This window comes from Staurois parvus, unplaced genomic scaffold, assembly GCF_062004578.1.
Source record: "Staurois parvus isolate SC_StPar_1 unplaced genomic scaffold, SC_StPar_1.0 ptg000048l, whole genome shotgun sequence".
Classification (NCBI taxonomy): Eukaryota; Metazoa; Chordata; class Amphibia; order Anura; family Ranidae; genus Staurois; species Staurois parvus.
The window spans coordinates 12,926,507-12,952,886 of NW_028317844.1; the positions used below are offsets into that span (position 1 = coordinate 12,926,507).

The 26,380-nt window shown below is 39.6% G+C and overlaps 1 protein-coding gene across 1 annotated transcript in view; it reads left to right on the forward strand.

Annotated features, from left to right (window-relative positions):
• Nucleotides 1-26,380, forward strand: part of ASCC3 (activating signal cointegrator 1 complex subunit 3) — a 915,848-nt gene that overhangs the window by 329,305 nt on the left and 560,163 nt on the right. The window contains exon 11 of the mRNA XM_089665174.1: nt 23,470-23,646. Coding sequence (XP_089521300.1) covers nt 23,470-23,646 — 177 coding nt within the window. The remainder of the gene's footprint in view (nt 1-23,469; nt 23,647-26,380) is intronic.

Consider the following 26,380-nt stretch of genomic DNA (forward strand, 5'->3'; position numbering starts at 1 on the left):
TAATGGATAATGTTGTCCATGTACACATTGTAACTACTTAGAAACTGCTTATTTTTCTTTTGCCCCCTCAATTCCGGCTGCGGCCATGCAGGATTTGGGCATCTGAACCTGGCCTGGCTTCATTTCCTGGATTTTATGCAACTGGCTACTCAGCAGGCACTTCCGGATCTTGCGCTGGCGCAGTAATAACACAGTGAGGCGCACTTTGTATACCCGCATTAGATGCACAAAGACTCCTGGGACTGATGGCTTACATATACCAGAAGTCTTTGGGCTGGGCTGATGTAATTGCCTAGGTGGCTGCAATCAGAAGTTGTGGGGAACACTACTAAAAAGAAGGTGCTTTCTGTAGAAATTACAACATGTCAATATCCAAACCTTAATTCACTAGCGGTGTACATTGCAATGTGGGGTAATTCTTAAAGATGACTGGAACTTCGCTTTAATTCCCCCATTCATGTTAAAAAGCATGGATGAACAAATCTGTAGTGTTGGCTTATGTCTTCTGAAAGGGCTGCCCATGGAATGCTCACCCCTTAATCATCATCATTAGTTATAGCTGTTAAGGTTTTTCCAGAATGTCTTGACTAAAGTAGCCTATGAGATACTGATCTTTGTTGGTGACTGTGTTCTCCTGTAATTTTTCACAGTGCTATTCATTAATCACTTCAACACCCACTGTTTTTAAGTGGAACAGCTTTGTATGGTGCATGAAATGTTCACATGAAAGACTATTGGAGACCGCACTGGATATCAAATATAGTTATGATGTGGTGCTTGCTGGTTTATCCCATATTTGTTCTCTAAAACTGCAATGTAATTAACAACTGTTCAAAATATATTTGTTTACTACTTTTTTATTACTGTTTTCCTCCTGAAGATAAGTAAAGTAGAGAAAACACAGTTCATTCATTTAAATCCGTATGGCATATGTAACACTTTTCACACTGTGTCTTTATTGTGGTATTAAATTTTACTTTTTCTTTTTAATCAATACATGCTAAGCATTGTAGTACTTACTAAAACTTGCTTGCATGCATGGTATATGCACACAAATGCTTAACATAGTCCCTATTCACTGCTGGCTTCAGGTCCCTCAGCGTAGCTTCCCCAGCGTCCTGGCAGGCATCATCCTGGTATCACCAATTAAACCCCAGGGTTTCATATGACATCCACCCAGTGAGAAGTGGTCATCCTGTTGGCTGTACACATATAAGTGGCCTCTCGGTGGGTGGGCTGTATAGTCATAATTTCTGTGCTGAGAGCTCACACCCTGCACAATCCCAGTACAGTTGCCGTCAGATACTTGCGATCGGGAGCTCTTTGATCGTGTGACTGCCTATCACATGATTGGAATGCCCACCTCTGCCTCCCAACATTTAGAACCAGGAAGGCAGTGGTGGGAAGGGGTTACATTTTTGAAATGTGATTTACCAGCAATAAAAACAAATGTATTAAAAATGTTAAACCAGCTCACACAATTCTGTAATATGTGACCAAGAAAGGTTGATCCTGCAAGTACCAAACCACTTTTAATAAAGCTTAGATCAAAAGTAGATGTCAAGTAATAGTTTCCAGGAGAGTCATTATTGTAATTCAAGATTTTGTGTTCCTAAAAATCAAGGAAGGACAAATCTACAGTGTTGGCTATTGTATTATGGCAGCTGGCACTCGTGGCTATCATCCCTTGATAAAAGCCAATTGAACAAATTACTTTGGTCAGGCTGGGTAGCGTGCACAAGACCGTCAAAGGTAAACATTTTGACCAGTTCAGCGACTGAAATTCAATCCATGTATGACCAGCTTTTTGGGCAACTTATCAAGCATCTCAGACTTAGGAGAGGTCCCTATCTTAGTCTGTTGGGGCACACTGCTCAGGTGTGGTCAGCAGAGAATAACATTTTACAATTTATTAAATTTGTTGTGTGCAAGAAGATGATCCCCATGACAGGGAACCTAGAAATTATAAATCTAATTTTATAACCTCCACTTTTGTATAATTCTTCAGGCGACATACTTTGCTTTCAATGCAAAGAATATATAAGCATATGTTTTATGAATGATGTGGATATTTGCCCCAGCAATTATATATGGGATATTGCAGTATCTACTGTGAAAATAAATTGTTAGAAATCTGAGGACTTTTGCAGAGATAATTTAAGTCACTTTCATAGGATATGTTTGCAGATAATTTCAGTCACTGTCTTGCAGCCTTATTCCTTTATACTGCTGCCTGTAATCATTAATGATTGTAAGGTCCATTATTAAAGTGGTATTAAACCCAAAACCAAAAATGTGTTATTTCACAGCTTACTAATTCTTATATGTAGAGGCCACATTCATTTTTCTTTTTTTCCTTCACTTTTTCACCTGTTGATCTTGCCAGTAAGTAATTTTTCAACTTCCTTTAACAGACTGAGCTGTCCAGAAAAGTGTCAGTTAGAAGGTTGAGACAAACCATTTAACATTGATAAGGGTGCTCACAGTTGCCAGCTTTTTATTCTTTTATATAAAACCTTTAGCCCACAAGGAAAGCAAAACCTTGCTTTACCTGCTTAAAAAGTGTTCGCTAAAGTTTGTCTTTAATTTGCTACTCAAGCCCATCTAAATCTGCTCGTGCATCTAAAACACTACTCTCACCTCAGATTGACAATGCTGCTGTCCAGAGGTGTCTCCTTTATCCAGAGTGGAGACACCCTAAGACAAGAAAGTGTGTGTGACTGGCCACCACATTTAAGGATTGATAGGATGTAGTATATTAGATGTTTTAGGGTTTTGTACCACTTTTAATAAATGTTTTGTGTAGTAAAACTGGCCATTAACTTGCAGAAACCAAACCAAGAAGATCAGTGTTAAGATATTTTCCTGTTCTCAAAAACATTGAAATTGAGAGAGTCAGAAACTTTTTGCAACTGCTTTTTCCCCAATCTTGCTATCATGAATTATAATCACATTGGTTGCTGTGGATTTCTGCACTTTATCCATTAAACTGCTTTTTGCCTTGCATTATTACATTTAACTGAGTAAAGGAAAATGGTACACAGAGTAGTTGATTAACTGAAGGCAAATATGCTGTGCACTGCAAGTGTACTTGCTCCAGAGTTTAGTAAATGAGGTAAAGCTCCACTTTGCAAAAAATAACCCAATCACATGCAAAGAAAAAAAAACTTTTGCTTGTGCATTATTGGATTATAGAAATCAGCAGAGCTTTCTTCATTTCAGAGCTTCCCCTCTAGAGCAACTGCACTTGCAGTGCACAAATTATTTGCTTTTCGTAAACCTACCCCATTGTGTGTAAGACTTTGCACACCAGATTTTATGCAAAATTGAAACGTTTAAATTACAATATATGGATATATAAGGTTTTCTTTTTCATGGACTCCTTGGGTTATTTCATTGAGTTGGCTACTAAATTGTGAGTCCAGGAACATAAATAAATACATACATTGGTTTGTAGTTTTAGTTGTTGCTTGAAAGCTGTTCCTGTAGTAATTAAGATAAAATGATCACAAGTTGTTGACTAATTGCCTGTGTTGAAGTCAACAATTGCTTGTGTGCTTGACATTTTCTGTAGTAATGTAGATGGCACTTCAGATGTATTCATTTCTTAATTCTTCAAAATTGAGTCTTCAAGTACAGTTTTCTAATTACTGCTAAATATATAGTTTGTAATTTGTTTTGATGATGTGAAAGGAATGACTACCGTACTTCAAAATGATTTCAAAATCATACATACAATTCATTTCTACTACATTGTTGTATTTAAATATATTTGCCCGGTTGTCCTCTTACCAAGCTATGATCCATTCTATAACCATATAATAGAGCATTGTCTTCTGATAATTATTTTAGCAATGGTCAGACATTTGGAAAACTGCCTTTTTACTAGATGTTATCCATTGGTCAGTTGCTCTTTCATAGAAATGCCACATGCATTACAAGTATAACTTTCATCCTTAGAAGAGAGATTGGGAAAACCGATCATTTAAACACATCCAGCTTTTTATTTGGCAGTTGCCACTTAAGTATGACTGTTACATTTTTAGGCAAGATCATGTTATGGCACAATGATATAAAAACTAATCAAAGTGGTAATTTACTTAACATTTGAACTTGATTTGATATACACTATATTGTCAAAAGTATTGGGGTGCCTGTCTTTACACGCACATAAACTGTAATGGCATCCCAGTCTTAGTCCATAGGGTTCAATAGTGAGTTGGCCCACCCTTTGCAGCTATAACAGTTTCAACTCTGATTGCTGACCATTACTAGTATATAAAAAAACAAATTCCAGTGTATATATACCGCCATTTGTAGGCGCTATAACTTTCACGTAAACCAATTAATTTACATATATTGGGATTTTTTTTTTGTAGCAAAGACATAGCAGAATACATTTTGGCTGAAATTTATGAAGACATTAGATTTTTTAAATTTTTTTACTGGATATGTTTTATAGCAAAATTGTCAGTCTTTTTTTTTTTTTATAGTGCAAAAAATAAAACAAACACAGAGGTGATCAAATACTATCGAAAGATAAGTATATTTTGGGGGGGAAATTACAAAAATATAGTTTATGTACAGTGTTGCATGATTGCGCAATTGTCAGTAAAAGTAACAGCACCGTATCACAAAAAAATAGCCTGGTCAGGAAGGGGGTAAGTCCTCTGGAGGGCAAGTGGATAAATTACTACAGAAAACCAGTTAAGGGGTTCACATACTTTTTCTTGCATATATATATCTCCATATTTTCATTAGAAACAGCATTTTTGTATCCTTTTAAAGACTTTCTTTTGAGACAAGTATAGAATACAATTTAGTTGTTGTTTACAGTCAAACTACTTTTTTACTTAAAAAAAAAAAAAAAGTAAACACTTTTTTTTTACATACTTTTTGTTTGCTCTAGAACAGTGGTTCTCAACCTTTCTAATGCCGCGACCCCTTAATACAGTTCCTCATGTTGTGGTGACCCCCAACCATAATATTATTTTCGTTGCTACTTCATAACTGTAATTTTGCAGTGGGAGGACTAGCGCCCCATCACTGATGTCAGTGGGATGAATAGTGTCCCATCGTTGGTATCAGTGGGAGGAATAGTGTCCCATCATTGGTGTCAGTGGGAGGAATAGTGCCCCATCATTGGTGTCAGTGGGAGGAATAGTGCCCCATCATTAGTATCAGTGGGAGGAATAGTGCCCCATCATTGGTGTCAGTGGGAGGAATAGTGCCCCATCATTGGTGTCAGTGGGAGGAATAGTGCCCCATCATTGGTGTCAGTGGGAGGAATAGTGCCCCATCATTGGTGTCAGTGGGAGGAATAGTGCCCCATCATTGGTGTCAGTGGGAGGAATAGTGCCCCATCATTGGTGTCAGTGGGAGGAATAGTGCCCCATCATTGGTATCAGTGGGAGGAATAGTGCCCCATCATTGGTGTCAGTGGGAGGAATAGTGCCCCATCATTGGTGTCAGTGGGAGGAATAGTGCCCCATCATTAGTATCAGTGGGAGGAATAGTGCCCCATCATTGGTGTCAGTGGGAGGAATAGTGTTCCATCATTGGTGTCAGTGGGAGGAATAGTGCTCCATCATTGGTGTCAGTGGGAGGAATAGTGCCCCATCATTAGTGTCAGTGGGAGGAATAGTGCCCCATCATTGGTGTCAGTGGGAGGAATAGTGCCCCATCATTGGTATCAGTGGGAGGAATAGTGCCCCATCATTGGTATCAGTGGGAGGAATAGTGCCCCATCATTGGCGTCAGTGGGAAGAATAGTGCCCCATCATTGGCGTCAGTGGGAGGAATAGTGCCCCATCATTGGCGTCAGTGGGAGGAATAGTGCCCCATCATTGGCGTCAGTGGGAGGAATAGTGCCCCATCATTGGTGTCAGTGGGAGGAATAGTGCCCCATTGTGGGTGTCAGTGGGAGGAATAGTGCCCCATCGTTGGTGTCAGTGCGGGGAGGAATAGTGCCCCATCGTTGGTGTCAGTGGGGGGAGGAATAGTGCCCCATCGTTGGTATTAGTGACACAAATGATGGGGCACTATCCCTTCCACTGACACCAATGATACTTACCTTGCTGTCCCCTGCTCCAGCCTGGGCTCGCTCTCTCCCTCTCCCATCTACAGCCAGCATACCTGGCTGCAGCAGCAAAATTTGCACTTACCTGTCAGCTGTCTTCCTTCTCTGGCCTCTCTCTTCACTCGTTCCTGCAGCTCCCTCGATCTTCTTCGATCTCCGCGCGCTGCCGCTCGGCTCCTCCTCTCCAAGCTCCACCTTCTCGCCGGTGATTGGCCGCCTGTGTGCCTCTCCTGAGCTACAGTTCCGGTGGCCAATCAGCGGCGAGGAGGCGGTGACAGGGGCAGCATATCATCCCGCCCACACATCGCCGGAGACAGGAGCGGCGTCTCGGTTCCTAAGACCATCGGAAATATGTGTTTTCCGATGGTCTTAGGCGACCCCTGGGAAATGGTCGTTCGACCCCCAAAGGGGTCGCGACCCCCAGGTTGAGAACCGCTGCTCTAGAATTTATAGAAAATCCAAAACATTTTTTGTAAAACAATATTGTCAAAAAAGAAGCCAGCACAGAGGCTCCCCTGCAAAAAAAAAGAAAAGTATATATTATTTGTTATATTAAGTAATTACAAAGTTATCAACAAATGATCACGTCTACAGTGGATATGTCAAAAACTGTTTATGGTTTACTTCGGGGGACTCCAACTATGGCCTGTGGCCTGGATGTTGCACTTTGCCTTTATTCAGCCATTGGAGCACTAGTCCTTTCACCGATATGACGCACTAGTCCTTCCACTGAAACCAATGATGGGACACTACTCCATCCACTGACATTAATGATGGGGCACTGTTCCTCCCAATGATAGGGCACTATTGCTCCCACTGGCACCAATGATAGGGCACTATTCCTCCCACTGACACCAATGATAGGGCACTATTCCTCCCACTGACACCAATGATGGTGCACTATTCCTCCCACTGATACCAGTAATGGGGCCCTATTCCTCCCACTGATACCAATGATGGGGCCCTATTCCTCCCACTGATACCAATGATGGGGCACTATTCCTTCCACTTACACCAGTGATGGTGCACTATTCTTCCCACTGATGTGGCACTTCCTTTATCTGACATCTGTGATGAGGCACTATTCCTCCCAGTGACACCAATTATATAATTTATTTTACTCCCACTGATCACCAAGTCTATGGCATGTTTACTTCCAACAGTGCCAAAGCTTTTTCTACTCTTCGCTGGCCACAGTCTGGCCTCCTAATATTTGAAGGGCAGTAAACTGGCCCTTTGTTTCAAAAGTTTGTAGACCTTTAGTTTAGTTCATGCAGATATGAGAACTAAAGTGGTTAAGGTGGACAAATATCTAGACTGGCAGTAGATTTTTAAAACAATTGTGACATCCAAAGTCAGAAATTCTGGAAATAGAAAGGGAAGGGGGGAGGGGCCTGAACATGGCGCTATGAGCTTGTGAGACAGAGGAGCTTGGGACGCCAATGTGGGGGACGCGAATTCTGACCTGAACATGTGGAAACCCCTCTTGATTGCCTACCAAGGGCAGCTATCCTGTGTGCCATCCCGGGTGGAGAAGAAAGTACGGGAGCGGAGGAGGGAGGATTGGATCTCTCCCTGTGGTGCAGCGGCGGACAGTACAGAGAGACACTCGCATGGCGGCTTCGGGGAGTCCAGGGGACGCTGGTCTGTTGCCGTGGAGATGGACACCGGAGCTCCTTGTGTTGGAGGACAGCTGCCGGTGCTGAGTGACAAGGGGGGAGTGTCTGTGCCTGTGCTGAGCTCCCTGGTGCAGCAGACTGGAGGCTCTGTATAGCCCTGTGGGGAAGCTTATCCCTGGAGCTCCTGGAGGGATTAAACTCTGGAGGGAGCCCTGAAAGCTAGACAAGAGGACTTGCCACCTGGAGGAAAAGGACCCTGAGACATCTGTCAGCACAAGAGGTATGAGACATGTGGAATAGAATGATCATCCGCCCAGGAAACCCATAAGGAGCCAGAGAGACAAGCCTATGTTGACCTGGTGACTTTCTGTGGACAAATATTTTTGTCAATATTGATGTATTGGTATTACATGAGTCTGGATATCTGTGAAGATGCTGGATGTTCTCAGTAGGTCAAGGAAAGTGAAATTAAGAGAAGGTGGCCATATCTTATATCCGTGTGAATATATTTAGAAATGTACACATTTTGTCCAATCTTCTTTATCGTGCTCGTGGATAAGCTCAATTGAAATGAAGAGTAGATCCACTAAAGGAGGAGGGGTAAAGAACCCCCAATCGAATGCTAACATGAGCACTATTAAAAAAATATATACCGATTACAAGAAAAAAGCCCAGAGACTCATTGTCCAGAGAATCAAAAGGAAAAACAGAGGAAGTCCGATGAGGAACAATCCAGACTCTCATTTGGAATATGGGAAGGACATTAGCCGAATGAATCTATAAATAATGAAAGTATAATACAACAAAATTTGGCGGACCAACAAGGAGTTTTATCGCAAATTCTTACCAAAAATATGATGGTAGTAATGTTTGCAAAATTGGAATGCTTTACAAAAAATGAAATAGCGGTGATTCCTAAGGACTTGGGACGAATGTTATCAAGAGTTGAAGAAATAGAAGGGAAAATGGAGGCCCAAGATCAGGAGATTATAAAATTGAAAATGCAAGTTGTAGAGATGGAAAAGGAACAGAGGAAGTTGTCATATAGACTGGAAGATCAGGAGAATAGAGAAAGGAGAAATAACTTGAGGATTCGGGGCTTGCCAGAGGACATAAGAGAAGATGATTTGCAGGGAAAAATTAAAAGTGTACTCAACCCCATGTTAGGAAGATTAGACATGGATCCTTTAAAACTGAAGAGAGTGCATAGAATTAGATGACCTCCAGAAATCATGTCAGAGCTTCCAAGAGATGTGATTGTCCATTTCCATAATTTTGAAGAAAGAGAATTTGGAAAAAACTCCGTGAGACCCCCGAAATATAATATGAAGAAACAAACTTGCAGATATTTGCAGATGTTGCTCCCGAGACTCTAATTAGAAGAATAGTACTAAAACCGTTATTAGATCAGATGAGAGAGAAAGGAGTTCGGTACAACTGGGGGTTCCCGGCTTGTTTGATCGGGTGGAGAGATGGAAAATTGGCAAGATTGAGATTCCCGGAGGAATTGAGACTTTTGTGAAAAATTTAGAATTACAGACGGTTGAGATAGTGGGTTGGTCAGAGGGGTCCAATGACAAGACAGAGCTAAGAAGTGATAAATGGCAGCAAGTTAATAGAAGAAGAAGGTAGTCGGATGGAGGGCCTGGGGGGGGGATTGTTGGGGAGGAGGTAGGAGGGTTTTTTTTTTTCCTTTTCTGTCTTGCTTATTCCTCCGCTCTGGTCCCGCCCTCGCACGTCGTACCCTCTGCGCTTCATCTGAATCCCAAGAGGAAGCGTAGGTAAGAAATTATAATAATGGTAGGCGTCTGGAGTCTCCTAGGTCTCGATATATTGAAAAGAAGGGGGAAGTCCTTATGTTGAGAACAAAGGGCCTAGAGTGGTGTACATGCTCAGTCATACTCCAAAGAAGGGATCCTCAGTGGGGGGTTCCCACGTCAGATTTTAGGGCAATATATAGGCCAGGAGATTTTTATGGGGGGGAGGGGAAGGGGGAGGGATTGGGGAGGAGGGTGGGGGGTTGTAAAGTGGGAGAACGGGAGTTAGGGGTGCTGTCCATGAGTGGAATGGTTTTGGTTTCCCTACCTGTAAATGGAAATGTAGACTTGAAAATAATTACATATGAATTTGATTAATATTATGGCTTATAATATGAAAGGCCTTAATTCTCCAACTAAAAGACATAAGATACTCAGGGAAGTGCACCAACACTCTATAGATGTGTTTTTTCTACAAGAGACACATCTTTCCTATGAGACCAACATTAAGTTATATTCAAAGTCCCACCCAATCTGGTATTACGCGGACTCGCCGATAAAGAAGGCCAAAGGAGTAGCAATAGGATTCGCAAAAAATATAAACTTTGAAGTTGAGGGAAAAATGATAGATCCAGATGGTCAGTATTTGGGTTTAAGAGGGAAACTGCAGGGACAAAGATATACATTTGTAAATATTTACTGCCCAAATAAAAATCCAGAAGATTTCCTTTCAAATTTATTTGAGAAAATCATGGAATTTAAGATAGGTTGTTTGATCGTGGCTGGAGATTTTAACTGCTGTATGGATCCATGGATTGATACGTCTTCAGGTACGCAGAAGGATGGAGGAAAAAAACTAAGAAGGTTGAAAAGGGGATTACATCAAAATCAACTAATATGTGGAGACTAATACACACTAGAGAAAGAGACCTTCTTTTCCTCTGTGCACAGATCGTATTCAAGATTGGATTATGTATTAATAGAGCACAGACAGTTGGAATCTTTGATTAAATCTAATATAGAGGTTATGTCCATTTCGGACCACGCCCCCGTCACGGTGAGACTATGAATGGGAGAAAAGGGAAACAGGACTATTTGGAGATTAAATGAGACACTTATAAATGACCTTGATATAGAAGAGAGGTTAAGAGAAGAACTAGATTTTTCTTTTTAAATAAATGAAACAGAGGAAGTAACGGTGGCAATTATCTGGGAGGCACAAAAGGCTTATATGAGAGGAATCTTGATTGCGGCAGCAACGAAAAAAGAGAGGAAGTTAAAAGAGGTAACTGACAAATTACATAAATTAGAACAGAACATAAAAAATGTAAAGAGTTATTGGTCCCTAAACTCTGTAGATATATGATCGCGTTGGGAGAAGGAATGCAAATGAGAGGGGAATCATTGCATGCACATATAACAATTATTCTTGAAGAGGGGAAGGATGGTTCACAATGTGCTATCTATAGATCCATATCACTGTTAAATACTGATACCAAATTATTCGTGAAAGTGTTAGCTACCAGGTTAAAAGAACTGATGCCGAAATGTATACATTTAGACCAGGTTGGGTTTATACCAGGAAGAGAAGGAAGAGACAATGGTCTGAGAACGGTAGGCAGCCAACAATGATATTGTCGATCGACGCAGAGAAAGCCTTTGATAGAGTAGATTGGGGATTTATGATAAATACACTGGAGGTCCTGGGAATAGGGAAAAAAATGTTTAAGTGGATAAAAGGGCTTTATAATGGCCCTTCAGCGGCTGTGAAGGTTAATGGGATCCTTTCGGGTTCCTTTAGATTGTATAACGGAACTAGGCAGGGATTCCCATTATCCTCACTACTGTTTGTACTGTCCCTGGAACCACTCGTGGCATCAGTGAGAGAGAATATAGATATTACAGGAATTAAAATAGGAGGAGTGGAACATAAACTAGCAGCATATGCAGATGATATGCTGTTTTATATAGAGCCCTAGATTGACACTACCCAACCTAATGGGGTTTTTAAAACAATATGAAGAGTTATCTAATTTAAAAATAAACTCTACAAAATCCGAGATTTTAAATATTAACATATCAAAGGTAGAGAGGAGGAACTTACAAGAATACTTTCTATTTACATGGAGGGAAAGGGAATGAAGCTATTTGGGAATAAGGTTAACCCCCGCAATAAAGGATTTATACCAAGTTAACTATATCCCATTAATAAATGAAATCAAAGACGAGTTGAGAAGACTCTCAGGAGGGTGGGTCTCATGGATTTGGCGTATAAATTTGGTTAAGATGGTAATAGTCCCAAAAATCCTGTATAAGTTTCAAATGCTCCCAATAAATTTACCCAGATCCTTTTTTAGGATAATAAGAAAATTGATAACGAGGTTTATATGAGATAATAAAAAAACAAGAATTAGGTATGAAACCTTATGTTATAAAAAGGAGAAAGGAGGATTAAATCTGCCAAATATGAGGAAGTATTACATGTCGGTGTTATTATCATGGGTGGTGGATTGGACACATAATTCACAAGAGAAAAGTTGGGTTAAAATGGAAGGCATAATAAGTAATACACAATTGGAGAGGATCATTTGGATCCCACGAAAATATTGGGTAATGGATGAAAATAGTAGCACGCTGACAAAGGGAGTGTTGAGAATTGGGATGGCTTGCACAAGTCTATGAGGTGGAATTATAATTCATCATTGTTGCCGTTGGTGGACACAGAATTTTTTCCCCCTGGGAGAGGAAATGTCTCGGGGAAATGGTTTAAAGATAGAAATGCATGTTTGGGAGATATACTGTAGTAGTTAAAGGGAAGATATGCACTTTTCAAGAATTAAAGAGTAAATTTGTTGCACTAGATGAATTGAGATATTGTCAATTAAGACATTTTGTCTCAACGCTCCCCCAGCCACTGTGAATGGTGGAGGACATGCTTCCATTTGAAAAACTGTTGAGTTCCAAGATGAGTTGTGAACATATAATATCTAGGATTTATAAGATCTTATCTGAGCTCATGGGAGCTGGAATCCCGTCATTCTTGGAGAAATGGGAAAGAGAATTGGGTACAAAAATAAACGATCAACAGAAGAGTAAAGTGTTTAAATTAATACACAGGGTGAGGAATATGAATATAGTTGAAATTAATTATAAATGTTTGTCTAGATGGTATTGTACACCGAGCGTGGCACATAAACAGTGAGAGGAAATATCACCATTGTGTTGGAGGGGATGTGGGGAATTAGGGACAATGGCTCACATTTGGTGGGAGTGTCCAAAAATACAGGTATTTTGGCAAGAAATAATTCAAAATATACAGGAGATATGGTGGATTTCAATCCAGAAAGACCCTTGGGTGTGTCTTTTTTATAAAACAGAGATGTCAGTAAAACAATATAAAAATAGCATATTATATGATCTGCTTAGTGCGGCAAAAAGCTTAATTCCTAAATTTTGGCAGGTCCGGGACCCCCCAACACTGAGGGACTGGATAGATAGAATTGAGTATATTAATAAGATGGAGGAGTTGTGTTATATTGAGCAGGATAAGATGGAAATATTCAGAGAAAAGTGCAGTTGGTGGTATGATTTTAAAACATCGGGACAATATTTAAAATGAGGGGAGATTTGGTAGTAGAGTTGGAGAATCAAAATGGTTAAACAGATCTATAGAAGTGGGTTGATTAACAGGAGGGGAAAGAGAAGTAATGTTTGAAATGGACAAGGGGTTTTCTAGGGGGAAGGTAGTAGGATCTGGGGGGGATGAAAATGGGGGTAAAGTGGGTGCATTTGATGTGATAAAGTTATATTATTGTTATTTGTATTGTGTTTCTGTCTTTTCTAAAGAAAATTAATAAAAGATATAATAAAAAAAAAGAAATTTTGGAAATAATATACTTTGAGTTTCAGTAAACCATATTATCAGTGATTATTTAAAATACAAGTATATGTATATCACAGATACATTTCGTATTTTTTGCTTGGAAAAATCCCTATGTAAATGGAAAAACTGTCTAAAAGATCATATTCAAAGAATAGTGGTTAATGATTCATACTCTGCATGGTCTAGGGTTGTAAGTAGTATATCCCAAGGTTCAGTGTTGGGACCCTTACTTTTTAATATATTTATAAACGATATAGGGTCTGGGATTAAAAATCTAATTTCAGTGTTTGCAGATGACACCAAGCTGTGCAGTTGAATAACGTCCTTACAGGATGTCTTCAAGTTACAAGCAAACCTCAATGCACTGTTTAATTGGGCAACTAATGGCAAATGAGGTTTAATGTTTTTTTTTTTTTTTTTTTTTTGGGAAGAGATTTTTTCCTTGTTACAATCGCTATTGCATCCCTCTCTCCCATTTGAACCATTATATTTTTTGCTAAGTCTACCATTCCAGGGCCTACCCATAACATCCAGGAAACTTTCTGTGCATGTTCTGACCGCGGCTATGAGACGCATTCCTATGTGTTGGCTATCCTCTACTGCCCCTTCAATGCCCATCTTCTACAAAATTATTGCTGATGTAAGACAGATGGAGTATTTGACATCCCTACATAGTTGTTCGATTGCTGTGTTTGAGGCAGTTTGGCACCCATGGGAAACCTTCATTTCTTCTTCACCGGCCCTAGATGTAAGGTCCTAATTACGTCTACACTGTTCTTTCATGACATTATTTGTCCTGTACCTATGCAGTTCTTTACCATCGATGTGCCTTCTTTTTTTTTATTTAAATATTTAATAATTTTTCCAATTTATATACATATCACATTTTATATATAAAAATATAATATAATATCCAACATTCTACTTTTTCTCTTTCCAGGATTATTTCTCTATCCCTCCCACCTCCTCCCCCCACCCTATCCCCATCTCCCTTTCCTGCATTTTCTCTCCATCTTCTTATAAAAGCAAGTAAAATTTTCCTATCGTTCTCTTTATTCTTTCCTATATTTCATGTATAATCTGGCTTTTTCCCAATTCTCCCATTTCCCATAGTAGGCCTCCATCTTATCTTTTTGAATATGGCAGAGTTTTTCCATCTTTCTAATCTGCTCCACTCTTTCTATCCAGTCCTCTTCCTTCGGCACCTCCATTTTCCGCCAGAACTTGGGTATCAGACCTTTTGCAGCATTTAGATAGTACCATATCCCTGATTTTTTATATTTATTCACTGTTATATCCATATTGTGCAAGATACATACTTCTGGGTCTAGCCCTATGTCTATTTCAGTTATCTTTCCTATCAAATGGGTTATTGCCTTCCAAAATACTTGGATTTTTGGGCATCCCCACCATATATGGTATACCGTACCTATTTCTCCACATCCCCTCCAACACAGCGGTGAATTCTCTCCACACATCCTATTTTCTACATTTGGTGTAATGTGCCATCTTATCAAACACTTATAGTTCATTTCTACTTCTATCATAGAAACGTTTTCGTGAGTTAATCTATATATTCTCCTCTGTTTTTCCTCATCTATCACAACTCCCATATCAGTTTCCCATTTTGCTATATATGTTGGCTTTGTGTTTGTGTCTAATTCAGTGAGTATTTTATAAACTCTAGCAATCCCATGTTTCCCATCATCTTGTGTCCCCAATAACTTTTCATACAAGTTCCAGTTATCTCTTGTCCTTAGAGGTTTTGAAAGACTTCCAACAAAACATTTCAATTGAAAATACCGCCACTCGTCTAATTTAGTGAAAATCTCTCCCTTTTTTTTTTCCAATTCCTTAAATGATCCTAGTTTACCCTCCACTAAAATATCTCTTAATTGGACCTCATCTTTTTTAAACCACCTATCTCCTATTTCTTCTCTACCTGGGGGAAAAAACTCTGTGTTACTCAGTGGCATCAATGTTGAATTAAAATCCCATTTCATACTTTTGTGTAAGTTATCCCAGGTCCTTAAAACATTTAAAGTGTATGTATTTACATTGTCTTTTAAACCCCTGTACTGTGTTGGCACCCATATCACTCTAGCTAAGTTTGTTCCGCTGAGTTTGTTCTCGATTCTCACCCAACTTTTCTTATGGTTATACATCCAATCTATAGTTCTTGCCAGTATTACTGCTTTATAGTATCATTTAAAGTCTGGGAGCCCTAATCCACATCTCTCTTTTCTCCTACTCAGCAACTCATATGATACTCTTGGCTTTTTATTCCTCCATATGTATCTTGTTATCAATTTCTTAATTACTATAAAAAAGGTTTCAGGTAGTTTAATTGGGATCATTTGATAACTATATAAAATTTTGGTACTATTACCATTTTTACCAGATTTATACGCCCTATCCATGTCGGGCCTCCTCCTTCCAATATTTTTATTTCCTCTCTAATCTCGTTTATCAATGAAATAAAGTTTAGTTTATATAGATGTTTATATGAAGCTGTGAGTTTTATTCCTAAGTATTTTATATCTCTATCTTTCCATTTAAAGGGAAATTCCTTTTGTATCTTTTCTTTTTCATTTTTAAAAATATTTATATTTAGAATCTCCGTTTTTGTTGGGTTGATCTTTAAATTTGACAATTCCCCATATTCCTTTAATAGCTTCATTAAGTTTGGAAGTGTTATCCTGGGATTTCCTACATAGAACAAGTCATCCGCAAAAGCAGCAACTTTATGCTCTGTCATCTATCTGGATTCCCTTTACATCTCTATTCAGCCTTATCGTTGACAACAGTGGTTCTAATGATATAACATACAGCAGTGGGGACAGCGGGCATCCCTGTCTTGTTCCATTTGACATCTCAATGGGTTTCGACCTCTCCCCATTTACCACAATAACCGCAGAGGGGTATCTGTACAACTTTCCTATCCACTCTCTCATTCTAGGCCCAATTCCCAGAGTTTCAAGGGTATCCATCATGAATCTCCAGTCCACTCTGTCAAACGCTTTCTCAGCATCGATCAAGAGTAGCACTGCCGGTTCTTTTCCCTTTTTACTTTTTTGGACAAGCGTCAGTGATCGTAGCCCATTATCTTTGCCCTCCCTCCCTGGGACGAAGCCCACTTGGTCCTCATGTATCCATTCAGGCATTAGTTCTTTCAATCTATTTGCTAAGACCTTTGCGTTTAGCTTAGTGTCGGTATTCAATAATGAAATAGGTCTATAGCTTGAACACTGAGCGGCGTCTTTTCCCTCTTCTTGAATGAGCACCACATGAGCTTGTAGCGATTCTCTTCTTACTTCCATCTCTCCACCTAGAGCATTCATGTAGTTTCTAAGTTTTGGTACTAATATTTCAATATATTTTTTATAGTATCTCACCGTATAACCATCTGGTCCTGGACTTTTCCCTGATGCTGTATTTTTTAATGCTATTTTTATTTCTTCCTGTGAAATTTCTGCATCTAGGGAGTTCAGTTCTTCCTCTCTTAGTTTTAATAACCCAGCCATCTACAAGTATTTCTTTCTTTTTTGATTCTTCTCACTTTCTGTATTTTTTAATCCTTCCGGGGGGCTTATATTATACAATTTCCTATAATATTCCATGAAAACTTTGGTGATTTCTTTATTTGAGTGTACCAGTTCACCCTTAGCATTTTTTATTTTTTCTATATAATTCCTATTTTTCTTTTTCCTCAGGGCTCTCATCAGATACTTTCCAGGTCTTTCTCCCCACCTATATCTCTCACTTAAAACTCTGTTATATGCTCTTCTCCTCTCATCTTCCATTACAGCTTCTAGTTCTTCTTTCTTTTTTTATCTTCAACTCTATTTCTTTTGTTATTCTGTTCTTATGTATTTGTTATAATTTACTTATTTCTTCTAAGAGCCCACTCATTTTTTCTCTTCTTTCTTTTTTGCCCCAATCGCTATCAATACTCCTCTTATATATGCCTTATGAGATTCCCACTCTGTGGCTGTTGATACCTCACCTGTCTCATTCTCCTTAAAAAAGCGTTCGATCTCCTCACCTATTTTCTGAGCAATATCCTTTTCTAATAAGAGTGTCTCGTTCAATTTCCATCCCAGCCCTCCTATTGTCCTCCTTCCCCATTCCATTTTCATAATAACTGGGGCGTGGTCTGTCTGATAGAGACATTGTCTCTATCCCTACCTGAATCAGATGTTCAGTTAATTGATGTTCTATTAATATATGATCTAATCTTGAGTACCTCTTATGCATGTTTGAGAAAAAGGTGTAGTCCCTATCTTGCATATGTGTGATTCTCCAGGCATCTACCAGTTGGCATACATGTAATTCTTTTTTCAATAATTTCAGGGCCCTACATCCCTCTCTCTGTGTAGGGGAAGTAGCGTCTTTTTGTGGGTCCATACAAAAGTTAAGATCTCCTGCCAGAATCAGACGGCCTTTTTTAAAATCCGTCAGCTTCCTCAACACTTTTTTCAAATACGCCTCCGGCCTTATATTAGGACAATAGATATTAGCCAGTGTACACTCAATCTCCTGTAGCTTGCCCTTTAAAAACAAAAATCTCCCCTCTGGGTCTGTTTTTCTATCTTCCAACTCAAACCTAATATTCTTTGCCAACCCTATTGCTACACCTTTTGCCCTTTTAACCGGTGAGTCTGCATAATACCATGTTGGATGGTATCTAGATTTTAACTTAACATTTGATTCTATCTCAAAATGTGTCTCCTGTAAGAATATCACTGAGGCTGCCCTATGATGTAGTTCTTTAAATAATCTAAATCTTTTCCCAGGGCAGTTCAACCCGTTTACATTATATGTTATAAACTGTATCTCTTCCATCTTTCTTGGGTCTCCCCTTTTCTCCTCCATCTATATTTTCTCTTTTTTTCCTTTTTTCTTTTCTTTCTTGCTTTTATATCTTCTTTTATCCTGCAGGGAATTATCCTCCCCTCCCCTTCCCCCCTCCCCTTCCCCCCTCCCTCCCATTTTTCCAGAAGAAAAAGAGAGAAAAAAAAAAGGAAAAAACTTATTTCTCTCCTTCCTCCCCTCCTCCCGTCTCCTCCCCTCCTCCTCCCCCCTACAAATTGCCAGTCCTCTTTTCTTTTCGTTCTAATTTCCCAAAGTTCTTCTTCCCAACCAGGAATCACCATTCTTTGTAGTTTGAGTCTATCACAAAAGTTTTTCAAATCTTCTGGGAACCTGAGATATGCTGTAACTCCATTTTTCCATCCTATTAGGCACTCAGGAATCCCCCATCTATATTGCACATTCTGTTCTTTCAACCTTTCCAACAGAGGTCTCAGGGTTCTCCTTCTCCACAGAGTCTCTGGTGACAAGTCCGCATATATCTGTATATCTTTTCCTTCATATTTAATTACTGATTTTTGCTTAATCTTCTTCCAGATTTTTTCTTTATCTTGAAACTCATAAAATTTAACAAGTATATCTCTCGGCCTTTCATTCCCCAGATTTCCTTGGAGTTTTCCTTTTCTAAAAATTTCTTCTATTTTAGTCCTTTCCATATCAGTATTGTCCATTATAGAGTTTAATATTTTACAAACCACCTCTTGCAGAATTTCTCCTTTTGAGTTCTCTGGGACCCCTCGTATCCTAATGTTTCTCCTCCTGTCCCTATTTTCTTGTATCTCAGCCTTATAGAGCAATTTTTCTTGAACTTTCCTTATATTGATTATCTCTTTTTCTAATTCGGAAATAGCCTGGGTCTGGTTTTTAACTTTTTCCTCTGTTTCTTCCACTCTCACCAAAAGGTGTCCCAGGTCATTTCGAATATTTACCATTTCTTGTTTTATTGTTTTCTCCAGTTCTTTGAACATTTCTGCCATCTCTTTTTTATTTGGTATTTGTAGGTCTTTTTCCATCTCTATATTACCTGATATTTGTTGGCTACTAGTGTCAAGGCCTAGTGATAGTCTAGGGCTTGTGGTGGTTTATGTAAGGATTTATTGTACTTATAAAGGGCGGTGTCCCTTTCCCTTAGATTAAATATTACAGTGCCTCCAGCCGTTAAAATACGGCAAATATTTATTAAACCAATAATTTGGACACCTTGATGATTTGATCACCACTTATTATTAGACCTTGAATTCTTTTAGCCAGTATGAGTTCGTACCATACACACAAAATTTGCCTTATAATAGATAAATATAAAAATTTATTTATGTACAAAAATTATATATATATTAACACAAAACGCAAAAGACTGGTGATGAATGAATACTGGTATACACGATCAAAGATATACCCTACCAATATCATACACAATATAATGTTTCTAAATAATGAAAATCAATATAACATTTTTTCTAGATGATAATGATTATTAAAATTAAATTTAGTAATAGCTAATAATTTTAGAGTATCTCAGAGGTTATTTTCTCACCAAAACATGGCCATAGGATTGGGAGAAGATATTCTCTGATAAATCATACTCCAATTACTAATATTTAATAATTTATGAAATATGAAAACTTTGTAATATGACACCAACAGTATCTAACAGTAATACGGGATCTCTCTATATATATATAACCACCCAATACAGTTGTTATCACTCTAAGGTAATTCTTATTACTCTACACAACAGAGAAAATATACAATACAAAATTAAATGGACAGTCTCACCACACCCAGATCTAGGAATATGACACCTCCCAGTGGATCCAGCTGGCAATGGAACGCCTTCAGAATGATGGCCACAGCAAGTGATAGATATGTAAAATAGTAGAGATTCAGAGGTTTTAGAAGTTTAGGAAAAAGTTTTTAAAAGTTTGAAAGGATGGAAGAGGGGATATTCAGCAGAGATGTCTCTTCAGATGTCTTCAGATTTTCTTTTAGTGAGGGTTTTTCCAATGAGTTTTTTTTTTTCTAAATGAGGTGCATGGGTTTTTATACCATCTAAACTATTGTTCTAAGAGACCCTCCCACCAGGCTTTTTGATTGGCTGGTTGAGAAATGTATGTACTTAAGCTATCTCTCACCTGTCCACTAAGTGGCAGTCAGAGCTCATAGAACAATTTGAGTATTTATGATGACTCACACCTTGGGTGGAACTCAAGGTGATTTCAGGTATTAAATATACGTCTTATCCAGATATATATATAGGTGATCATAGCTATAATGTTCTAAATAGGAACCATGGAATATCTGTGTATATTCAGTTATTCATCTCTCTGAGATACAAGCTTGTGTGAAAGCATTTGTTTCCTGATAAGACATACAACTGATGCTAACTCACAATATATCTTATTTTTCCTCATCTCAATACTCAAGTTAGTGATATACAATCCCCATTCTGCTGAATATTTTGTGGTGTGTGAAACATACTCTTTATAACATCCCACTGATAATATGCTTTTTGGTAATATCTCTGTGGGTAGAGATATCCAGTTCTTAGCCTGATATGTCCTAAATTTAACCTTTTTGTTTTAGAACCAAAATTCCCATGAGGAGGAAGGACCCTCTGTTTACTTGTCCATTGTAACAAACCAGATAGTAAACAGTCAGTTGTTCTGGTTGTTTGAAAAGACTGTTAGTTCATCATTCTCTCCAAGGTTTGTTTATTCTTCTCAAACTTTAATCTAGCATCATATATTGTTCACTTGGGTTAGGTGTGATTCAATGTTTGAAGGTCCAAGGTCTCATCTGGCTGTCTGTTTAACTTTTGTAGACGTATTCAACTCAACCCAAATATAAAAACAGTATTTGTTGACGTATCCACACTTTAGCTAGTCTCATAGTCTCCAATTTAAACCTTAGAATTGTCCGGTCTTAAACTACCTGTTGATAGTCAAACAGTCTATTGTCTCTGGGAAAAGATCCCTTCACCCATTATTTGCATTTCTTAACTGGAGGGTTCTTTGAATTTTCAACCAAGACAAGTTAACTCTTAACAGATGGCTAGGCTGGTTTGCTGTCAGAATAACGTTATGTTTTGATAAATAATTTCAAAAGCCACAACAGGCTACTTTCCAGACTAAGGTCTGCTTCTCCTTTTTCAATCTTACCCTGGGGCCTTTCTGGGGTTACGTTTCCCTGGGAGGTATATTTTTTGATTGTACCAGTTTGGGACCCTTTAAGCCCGCTTCCTTTTACGTTTTTATTTTTCATTTCCTCTGTAGCTCTTATCCTCCTTTATAGGCTCGGGGGTAGGAAAAAAAAAAAACGGCTATTAATATACAAGTCTCAGCCCTGTCCACTTGCTTGTCTTTTTAGACTCTTCTTTCAGCAGTCTTCTCCTTTCCACATTTTTACATTCCCCGGGGGTCCCCCCTTTCTCTCACACCCTGCTTCTCTCTAAGGATCAATACAATACAGCGTGTAATATAGATCGGGCCTCAGCCAGAGTCACTCACCCTCCTCGCACATCTCTTCTTGTGACACGGCTAGAGGCTCCCTCCATCAGTCCTTTTAGTTGGGGTTTGTTCATCAGGGGGACTCCCCAGGGTATCCTCTGCTCTCCTCTCTACAGGTCACGGCGTTTCCCCTCCTCTGCTGTAAGCAAGCAGGGCTTCGGGGAATAGGGGAATAGGCCGGCAAGCAGGTCAGCGCTGCTCTCTCACCGCAGAACGCTGGCCGGCTTCCTGGTTTCCCAGCAATGCTCAGCGGCCGATCACATGGTCACGCCGCCCCCACTCGTCTCCAGGCAACCAGGCACGCTGTCATCGCCGGTCTCCAGCCGCTCTCTGTCTCCTGAATCACTCCTCCTACGGGCCGCCGCCGCCCATCCAAGGGGGATCGTCAGCCTGAGGTAAGTCTTGCTCCGCAGGGCTTCTGCATACTAAGAGGAAAGAAACTTGGGGGCTTGGGGAGGTCATATAGCGGAGCTTCGTCCGAGAGCTCCTACATCGAGCTCTCCTCAGCCGCCATGATCAGGCTCCACCCTCGCCTCCCACCTTTCCCAAATGAGGTTTAATGTTGATAAATGTAAGGTTATGCACTTCGGGACTAAGAATATGCATATATCATATGAACTAGGGGGAGCACAACTGGGGGAACAATGGTGGAGAAGGATCTGGGAGTTCTGGTAGATCACAGGCTTAATAATGGCATGCAATGCCAAGCTGCGGTTTCTAAAGCGAGCAAAATCCTCTCTTGTATTAAAAGAGGTATAGGCTCTAGAGAGAGAGAGATCTCATTCTACCCCTGTACAAATCATTAGTAAGACCTCATCTGGAATATGCAGTTCAATTTTGAGCACCAATTCACAAAAAGAACATTGGGGAACTGGAGAAAGTACAGAGAAGGGCAACCAAACTGGTAAGAGGCATGGAGGAGCTCAGCTATGAGGAAAGATTAGAGGAACTGAATTTTTTCTCTCTTGAGAAGAGGAGATTAAGGGGGGATATGATCAACATGTATAAATACTTCAGTGGTTCATATAGTGAACTCGGTGTAGAGCTATTCACCCTGAGGTCATCACAGAGGTCAAGGGGGGCACTCGAGTTGGTTCTGGCCAGCTCAGTGGATTGCTTTAAAAAAGGCCTGGATTATTTCTTAGATACACAGAATATAACTGGATACTAACATTTATAGGTAAAGTTTATCCAGGGACTATCCGATTGCCTCTCGGGGGATCAGGAAGGAATTTATTTCCCTGCAGGAGCAAATTGGGTCATGCTTAGCTGGTTTTTTTTGCCTTCCTCTGGATCAACTGTGGGTATAGGATTATAACTTTTTTTTTTTTAACTGGATGGACTTTTGTCTTTTTTCAGCCAGACTAACTATGTAACTATGTATAAAAAAATAAGTCTTTGCAGAATTGTGAGCTGCCAAATTGCTAACAAACCTGGTTAAAATGCATTAATCGCACAAATAAAAAGCCAGTAACATCTTGCAGGTTTCTTCAGTCATCATAGGACAAGCATTTTCCAGTATGGAAATACTGTGCTAGAATTGTTTCCACTTCCCTATGTAGAGATAGATGTGTATAGAGTGTTTTATTCTACCATGTAACAATATCTGGGATTTTGCAAAAACATTTAACTCTACACTTTCTGGCTTCAGGGCACATAACAAAAAAAAAAAAAAAAATCATTTCTTACCATTATTATTACTCAGATATAGAATGATTTTTGTTTTTGATGTTTACTTGTTCTGTCATTTAAGGTGGAATCTACTCAGAGTATGATAAGAATCCTTGGCCTGTCTGCAACTCTTCCAAACTACCTTGATGTGGCTTCATTTCTTCATGTCAATCCATTTATTGGCCTGTTCTACTTTGATGGACGATTCCGACCTGTTCCTCTTGGACAGACATTTATTGGAATAAAGTCAACCAACAAGGCAAGTAGAAATGTTGTTATCTGAACACAGAGAGGCTAATTTAGCTGAAAATCATTTTGTGTTAATTACTGTGTCGTTGTACCCCAGATGCTTCCAATATCATAACTTCTGCGTTAAAAAAAACAATGATTGAATTCTTGTATAGTTTCCAACTCAATCATTTCTTATTTTAGTCACGCCACACATTACAGTGCAGTGTATTATATTTCCTTATAGATATGCACATTACGTTTATAAAACATGTCTACTTATTTATAGTACGCAGCAGTCTTTGAATGAAAAAATAACCTACTTCCTAAAACATAAACTGGGAATTCAATAACGCATTAACACCAATTTTGCTTAATTTAAAACTACCTGCACCTAATAAAGGCAAGCATTTGTGTCCGTTTTGGTAACAATACCAACACTTGTGCTAAGTTCAGGTAGTTATAACTCTTGCTACTTTGGGAACCTGTCACTATGGCAATAACAGATTCTTAAATAATTGCTGCCAGTTCACGAATTGTAAAGGAGCTGAGGATGTGGGTGACAATATTGCTCAGTTATGACAGTGCCCATATTTGGGCAATGACTTGAGTCTTTAGGGTGGATGGAGCCTGATGGAGAACTGAGTTATTAGTTCTCCATCAGGTTCACCATACTTTTGATCAACAGCGGATGGCAGTCAGCTAATTTGAAAGCTGCTATTGGACTAAATAGTAAATATGGATCAGCTCACTGCTGTGTGCAGTCAATCACCACCAAGGCAGATCTGATCGGGAGCTAGTCATTTTCTTATGAGGCTCCACCCACCATACTACAGAACTCCACAGCCATGTTCCTGTCAGTGTGACAGGTGCATTGGCTGAGGAGGGAGTGCACTGATGGAGTGCCTCAGTGTCAGGCCTCAGCAGATTCTTGTACCTGTCTCTGATGGGTACATGGATTGCAAGTCTCAGCAATTTTGTTACGGAATCCTATAGGCTGTCCATGACACACTTTATGAACTCACCAAAGTGTTTTAATGTAGTGCTAGAGGTTTTGCCAACTGACAAGGCGACAATTCAGTTACGAAGACCTATTTCGTGTCACATAGGTTGTGTGCTTGCATTTATTTTGCATTTAATTTTGCGTGATAGTGGGGACAAACTTGAGGTATGAATAGGAGAGGAGCTGCTAAAGAATATAGTGTAGCTGGGTGAAGCTTTTAGAGAATACAGTTTGGACAATAGATGAAGCTGCAATGCAATGTGGATGAAGGACGGCTGCACCAGAGAATGTATTGATGACAGAGTGGGGGAGTTGGCAGTGCCAGAGATCATAGGAGTTGATGATTCCAGAGAATGCAATACATATAGTGAGGGAGAGAGCTTTAAGAAAATCTGCTGCAGAGATTGTGGAAAGAGCTGTGACAGAAGATAGTTCAGACAAGAGGAAGAGATGCAGTAAAGGAGTGTCAAGAATGCTTAGTTGTACACTGTTGAGGAATGTGAGGTTGTGGGTGATCATAAGTCTTCCTTCACATTGGTGGCAGTGCTTACCTCCCTCTGAAAAGCGGTCTGCAATGGATCACTTTTCACAGGGTTGCAGCAGTTGGCAATACCTTCCACCTCCTGAATGTCTGGGTTTTTTTTTGTGTTTTTGTGTTTTGTTTCCCTCAATACCTAGTGGGGATGTGGTAGTACAAAATTGCTCTGCTACTGTGAGTTGAGCATTTGGCTCATAGCCACGATGTGCTTCTATTGAACTCAGTGGGCAAATTTGACAGGGGGAGTTAAAAATGCCATATAATGTTAACATTTGGGTGGGTGGCTAGAAGGTGGTAAAACCACGGCTCAGCCATCTGTTTTTTTTCTGCCCCCCAACCACCTGTGTTAAAGATCCCTTAGAGTGTTTGTATTACAGTGTGTTGTGGGCAATACTAAGTTAACAGTGTGTGTTTTGGACCCTGTTAATGTTGCAAAGCTCATGCTCCCTGCTGATTGCTGGGCTGTTGGTTTTACTCAGTAAGGGATTTGTTGGAGTACTGAGAGACAAGCAGTTTTAGCTGCAGGCCCATGGCAGGGGACAGGCTGTGGTATTGGGTGTAGGTCATTTTTTTTTGTTTACAAGATTTTATTTTTCAAGAAATAGACTGTAAAATGACATTACAGCTTCAAACGGTATGTAAAACAGAAACAAGGCACAACTGAAGTGTACATTTCAAAATGGTACAATCATGTAGAGTAAAGAAAAAGAGAAGAGAAGAAGAGAGAAAAGAGTTTAAGTACATGAGCGATGTAAATAGAGAGGTAGGCAGAGTTATACATCTACCAACAGAGTAAATCAATGAATCCGAACATGGGTGTTCCTTAGTCATATAGTAAATGTCTATGAGTTATCCAAATTTCCCATTTTCTATCAAATAAGTGCATCTTGTACAGTAAAGTATAATGAATTCTTTCCATGAGCATCACAGCATCAACTCTATGCAGAACAGAGGCCAATGGTACTGTGAGAGATTTCCAGTGTAGAGCGGTGGCCCATAGGGTGGATTTACAAATGGCCTCATAACCTCAGTCTGAACCCCTGAGATACGAGCTCCCAATAGGCAGGATTGCATAGTCAGATGCATTGGGGCACCCGCCAGTGCAGAAGCTACTTCAGAGATTATGCGCCACACCAAGGAGAGGCCTGGGCAAGCCCCGAATGTATGTACCAGAGTACCGGCAAGGCCACAGCCCCGGAAGCATAGGTGGGACATCCCTGGATA